This window comes from Sinocyclocheilus anshuiensis, unplaced genomic scaffold (assembly GCF_001515605.1).
Source record: "Sinocyclocheilus anshuiensis isolate Anshui unplaced genomic scaffold, SAMN03320099.WGS_v1.1 scaffold188, whole genome shotgun sequence".
Classification (NCBI taxonomy): Eukaryota; Metazoa; Chordata; class Actinopteri; order Cypriniformes; family Cyprinidae; genus Sinocyclocheilus; species Sinocyclocheilus anshuiensis.
In genome coordinates, this window is record NW_015555768.1 from 1,682,577 (window position 1) to 1,689,020 (window position 6,444).

The window sequence follows — 6,444 nt, forward strand, 5'->3', positions numbered from 1 at the left end:
TTTCCTGTGTTAGCGCTGTAAACAAAGCAGAGCTGCACTTTGAACGATGCATATTAAAGTAGCGTTCATGAGGCAAGATGAAAATAAAATACGACGTAAACTTTTCTAAAGATAGTCAGTTCCCCTCAGAGATACTTTCATATAAACTCCTACTCCAATTGTATCGCGATTTGTTTGGCATCTCAACCGATTTGAATCGTCACATATTTTCGACCGGCTCGCGGTTAATTGTTACATCCCTATTCTGGAGGCGTATGGTAGATGGTATGGTTAAAAAAAAAATTATATTTTTTGTTTCAATTATTATTTAGCCATAATACTGAGCTTGGCCATTGGTCTGCTGTGAACGACTGCATTCATGAGAACAACCAGAACACAGCGGAGATTGAGATTCACCTCTATCTGCATAATTTTCTAGGAACCGTGTGTCGCATTTTGATTAACCTTGATTTCTTGAAATGGTGCGTTTGTAGGCTTTTGCTGAGCAAGCTGAAATGAACTTCTGCATCAATACAGTCTCATGAATGCACAGTCTTGTACAGAGGACCAATGGCCAAGGTCAGGACTTTCGCTAAATAATAATTCAAATTTCAGTTCGATTTAGTTTGTAAACACTATCGTATGCCCTCACAGCACTTGGAAAATTGAGTCAAAAGGGATCATTCTATGATACTTTTGAATATTTTTCTTTAAGGCTTGAAGATAGTTGCTGTTTACTGCAATTATTGAAGTGTTTTTTTTTTTTACTTTAACTTCGCATTTCTTAAAGGCACACTCACTAATTTTTTTTTTTATGCTGTGTATGTTGTGCTGGCCAACATGACAGTTGACATGATTTAGTGACATGTACATAACAAATGCAAAGCCGTGGTAGAAATGCGCTGTTCTCAGTGAGCCATATGAGTGTGCATCATCTTACCAAGTTTTTAAAAGAAATATTAATTTCTTTAGGGGTAAAAAAACTTTAGGGCAAAATGACTGAGTGCACTTTTAAACCTGCGCAAGACTACACATTGCGGTGATTAATTGAGGAAGACAGTGATGGAGTGATTTGATGCAAAACCTGCTGAAATATGGAAGAATGGAAGTTAAAGACAATATTAATGGAAGATATTCCATTTGAACACATTACTTCCTCAAGCACAAAATAAATGACTTTCAATCCTCCATTTAACTCGAGTCCTCTTTCTCTGTACAGTGGCCCTCAGCCAATCAGAACTCTCCGTGTGATTACATCACCCCTTAGTGTTCCATTCTAGGTGCCGTGATAACTCGGCTGTGGCCTAGCGACAGTCTCTGTGTCAGCGTAATGAGTCTGAACGTGAACTTGTTGTGCTGGCACTGGCTGTAGACTGCTGTATCAGCACGACTGCCTCCGATCCGCATCCCTCTGGTCAACACGGGGCCTGCTTTCCCTGATCAGGAGATGCTGCCTGTTATTTATCACTGCTGTATGGGTTTTTTAGGGCCAATGAGGATTCAAGTCTCTTTATGCTTCTCTTACAGCTTCCAGCGGCTACAAGTTGAGAAAGAAGCACTTTACAATGACAGCAGGTGAGAAAGGCAAACCCAGCAGAGCAGTTACTTTGCGATAAAGCTCAACAGGGACTTTTTAGGAGGCTGGGTTCTGGAAATGCATTTGCCATTTATTTTCTCAGTGAAGAGTTAAAGTATAAGGCTTGAACCTAAAGATGAGTTGCATTATTTAATATTTCTTTCAAAATAAAAAACAAAGCAAATTGAAGATACTCTGTCGGTTATGCAAGAACAAAATACTCACCCATGAATCTGATTGGTGAATTTTGAATCAGGACTGCTGATGGTGTACTTATGAATTTAGGGCACTAAATTGACGAGTTATTATACCTCCGAATGTTGTCAATTTTAGTGGCAATTTGCTACAGTCCCACTTGATTTTAAACTGATCTGCTTTGGATTAAGGCATCTGCAAAATAAATGTAAGTCTGACTCTTTCTACACTCTCGGAACGGATCATACATATTTGTATCCGTTAAAGGTGTAGTCCACCCAAAAATACCTATCCTCACCCTTTGGTCATCCAAGATGTAGATGAGTTTGTTTCTTCATTGGTAGAGATTTAAAGAAATTTAGCAATACATCGTTTGCTCACCAATGGATCCTCTGCAATGAATGGGTGCCATCAGAATGAGAGTCCAAACAGCTGATAAAAACATCACAATAATCCACAAGTAAGCCACACCACTCCAGTCCATCAATTAATGTCTTGTGAACTGAAAAACTGAGTGTTTATAAGTAACAAATCCATCAATAATACGTTTTAACTTCAAAATAACAACACCCATTCACTGTAGAGGAACCACTGGTGAGCAAATGAGATGATCCAAATCTGTTCCAATGAAGAAACTCATCTATATCTTGGATGGCCTGAGGGGGAGTATATTTTCAGCAAATTTTCATTTTTGGGTGAACTATTCCTTTAAGAAACTTCAATAAAAAAAAAAAAAAAAGAATTCGAAATCACTCTTATGGCTTCTGTAGAAACATTATGTATGGCTCGCAATTAGTTTATCTTAAATGCTAAACAATTATTTCGCTCTAATGATTTTTAATGGCATTTTTACTTCTGGAACCCAACTCTATATTAAATCTGTTCCCATGATGTCATTTACACTCACCTGTAATGTTTTTCCTGCTGAATTTGCCGTTTTATTTAGGTATTCATTTTGTGATGCATGAATAGACCCTACCACACATTAGTCACATCAAACCCCTCATAGCATATGATGCATTTGTTTCCACAGGACTAAAATTGATGAGATCCAACAGAGGAAAGAGGAGGAGCTCAAATCCATAAATATTCGTGTGCAGAAATTGCAGACAGATTTAATGGCAGCCAATCAGGTGAGATCCGCTCAGGCCCACCCTGCCAAATTCCCCAATATTAAAGCCCATTTGTTGCACATCTCGGAGGGCGATCGATGGATGGCCACTAAGGGAGTATGATGATAAACATTTGCAAACCCTTGAGAGTGGGCTAAAGACTGCAGTCAGTGCTTCAGGATCAGACTCTGGCACTGAGGCACATCTGCAGAGATTAATGGACCGTAGAGACACTGCTGCATCCATCACTGTCATACTAGAAATGCATTGAATCTTCCTGCCTGTTGGTTTGTGTGTGTGATTTCAGAACGTCGCTGAACTGAAGGAGCAGTTGCAGAGTAAACAGAAAGAGCATGAGATGGCCATCCATGCGCTCAAAGATCAGGTAGTGCACAAGATTGGTTAAAAATGTGAAATACTCATTTCTGAGATGACTACTGGACGCCAGTTACTGAATTAAACAAATTAGTGTGGTCATGGAACCACATTTGAAATGTTTTAATCTTGCATACTGCATAGTATACAGTGCAGTATAGAGTACATACTGCAGATTATGCTAGTGTTCCATTCCAAACATCGTCAAAGGCACTAATAGGAAGAATACAGAAGATGAATAGTTGGTTAAAATGTTCATTTAGCATTTATTTTAATGTTTATTCTGTCACAGATGGTCGTTAGTGCATCTCCAGAGAATTAATCTGCAATCTCCGCATCTGCTGGTTTGCCGTTTACTAACAGGTTTATAAATGAAAGAAAGCAGGCAATTAATCTGCATAAATTGAGTGCGATTTTAATGATAATAGGTCCTACAGATTCAATTAAATAAACCGTAAAAGGCTCATGTGGGTGTTGTTGTTAGCGTGGAACTCAATTACGTTTTTATTGTTCCACTTAAAAAATCAAATAATGAAAATGTTAGTTTTTTTTTAAATGGCAGGATGCAGTTTTATGATTATTCAGTTGTTTTGGTTTTCAGCTTTGTTTTAAAATGTAGTTTAGCTTTGCTTAGAAAGCGTTTTACATTCTTAAAGTTACTTATTCAGTTCAACCAGAAAGGAAAACTCTGTTCTCATTTACTCACCATCATTTTATTCCAAACCTGACTTTCTTTCTTTTGTGGAACTCGACAGGAGACGTATGTCCTGGGTGTTTTTCTCGATACAGTGAAAGTGAATGGGGACAGATGTTATTGAGCTCCAAAAATGACAAAACAACATCATAAATCTACTTCGTATGACTTTTGCACTATATTCCAAATCTCCTGGAGTCGTATGATAACTTTGTAAGAGAAACTGACTGAATTTCATGTGGTCAAATTGTTATTCCGTGATAATCTTCCCCATTTTTGCATATTCACACATGGCTTTTTGTTTTGAACTACTTCAATCTTGCAGTGCACCGCATTTTAATATTCATGAATGGCAATATATCTATTGCAGCCTTGTTTTTAACAAAACATGACTTAAAGTGATTAATTATGAATTCAGAACTTAAAATATATGCATTTTTGGAGCGTCACTTTCATTGTACTGAAGCATAAACATTCTTCAAAGTGTTTTTTTGTTTTAAGAAAGTTTCTTAAACTAAGTCAAACAGGTTTGGAGCAACATGAGGGTGAGTATATAGTATTAACTATCCCTTTAATATGAACAGGAAGACACAGCAGTCTTTCTGCTGATAGCAAACTTTGTGCTTAAGGAGAAGTTCGTGAAGTTTATAATTACCCAGAGAGCAGCCTGTTTAATTGAGTGTTTTTGGATGATGGTGCTCAGGATCAGCTGAGTAATTAAGGATTAGTGGGGCTCACTGCAGGTGGCTTAGGGGCACACGCGCTCCGCCGGGGCCCCTGAGGAAAGGGCTGCTCTTGTACTGCCGTCGGCCCAACTGCAGGTCCTGCCACCACAAATGTCTTTCACTTCCTCCATGAGGTGACAAATCTTAATTAAGCAGCTGCCTCTAATGAACAGCAAGCAGATAAGGATGAAGGACTTCCCTGTTCTGTTTTTCCATTCAGAATTGCTTGACTGGGTCTCTTCTGTTTGATTTGGATTCTCTAACTCAGCCTGTTTTCTTCTCTCTTCTTTTCACTTGTTTTGGGCGTTCTTTCTTTATAATCTCTTGCTCTTGTTCACCCCTTGGGCTTTATTCTTCTTGTGTTCATCTTCCCCTACAATCCCACGCTGCCACTGAACATGTCTTTATTCATCAATCTCATCTCCTCCTTTCTCTGTACATGTTCTCTTCTTTATATCCTTTTTGTTTATCTGTATTTTTTCTTTCATTATTTTTAATGAATTATATTTCATTATGTTAATATTTTGAACATTTTATTATTTTTATTTCATTCAAATTTTTTTCCCCATTTTCTTTGTTCTTTATTTCATTATTATTATTTTTTTACATTTTTCTTTATTATTAACTTCCTCAATTGTTCTTTATTTTCTATTGTTATTTTTTCATGGTTTTGTTGTTTGTTGTTCTTTTTGCTTTTTTTCTGTTCTGTATTTTTTCCCTTTATTTTATTTTATACATTTTTTTTCAAAATGTTCATAATTTTCCCTTTTCGTTCTTTTGTTCATTCTTTTTTAAAATAAAAAAATGTAATGTTTTTTGCTTAATTCCCTTATATGTTCACTTGTTCTTTCATTTGTTATTTTTCATGTTTTTTTCTGTTTTTGTCTAATTTACACACATATATATTCAACATTTTCATATTTTATTCTTTTTATTTCATTCATTCATTCATTCATTTTCTTTTTTTTCTTTTTGGTTCTTCTATTCACTCATTGTACTTTATTCTTTTGCTCTTTTATTTCAATCTTTCATTTGGTGTTGCTTTTTTCTTTTTTGTCTTGCTTTCTCTCTGTGTCTCCTGGTCTTGTGGGGTGGTTTTGTGTTTGGGGCGGAGCTGCAGGTAGCGTGTCAGAGTGCGGTCAGTCAGGAGCAGGTGGAGGGCATGCTGAGTGAGAACGATGCTCTCAGGACAAATCTAGCAGCCCTAGAACAGGTACTTGACCACGATACAGCCTCACGACCTTCATCAACCCCAGTTCCAGCATCATCTTCACTCGAATGACTGTCTGGTCTAACACACATGATCTTTGTACCATTAACCGTTAATACACGCATACTAATGTCACTTTTATCAACTTTATCGCCATTACCTATATTACTACTAAAATCTGAAGGAATTAACAATGCACTCTCAGTTCACGCCAATTTGTTTGATGCCATGTACTTTCTTCTTTGAAAAAATGTCAATATCTAAAAGGAAATTCATGGAGGTTCCTAAAGTTACATTGTTTTGTTTTAAAATCTGGTTTTGTGTGATTTTCTAATCGCATTGTGATTGGTGTCTTTAATGGAAGTATGGCTGTGTGATAACTTCAAACTGAAATTCAAAACGGCATATTTAAATACTGTTTTAGTTTATTGCTCACCAGCCAAAATCATTATTTATTCATTCCAGAGTGACTTAAAATGCATTAAGGTATACATTTACATTAGTATGTGCACTTCTTGGGAATCAAACCCATTATCCTTTGTGAGCAATACCTAAATATTAATATTTAAATATATATA

General features: G+C 36.6%; 1 protein-coding gene across 1 annotated transcript in view; it reads left to right on the top strand.

Annotated features, from left to right (window-relative positions):
* The window catches only part of LOC107674351 (GRIP1-associated protein 1-like), a 49,462-nt gene that overhangs the window by 10,604 nt on the left and 32,414 nt on the right, over window positions 1-6,444 (top strand). The window contains exons 12-15 of the mRNA XM_016468307.1: window positions 1,507-1,554; window positions 2,784-2,883; window positions 3,170-3,247; window positions 5,777-5,869. Of these exons, the coding sequence (XP_016323793.1) occupies window positions 1,507-1,554; window positions 2,784-2,883; window positions 3,170-3,247; window positions 5,777-5,869 (319 nt within the window). The remainder of the gene's footprint in view (window positions 1-1,506; window positions 1,555-2,783; window positions 2,884-3,169; window positions 3,248-5,776; window positions 5,870-6,444) is intronic.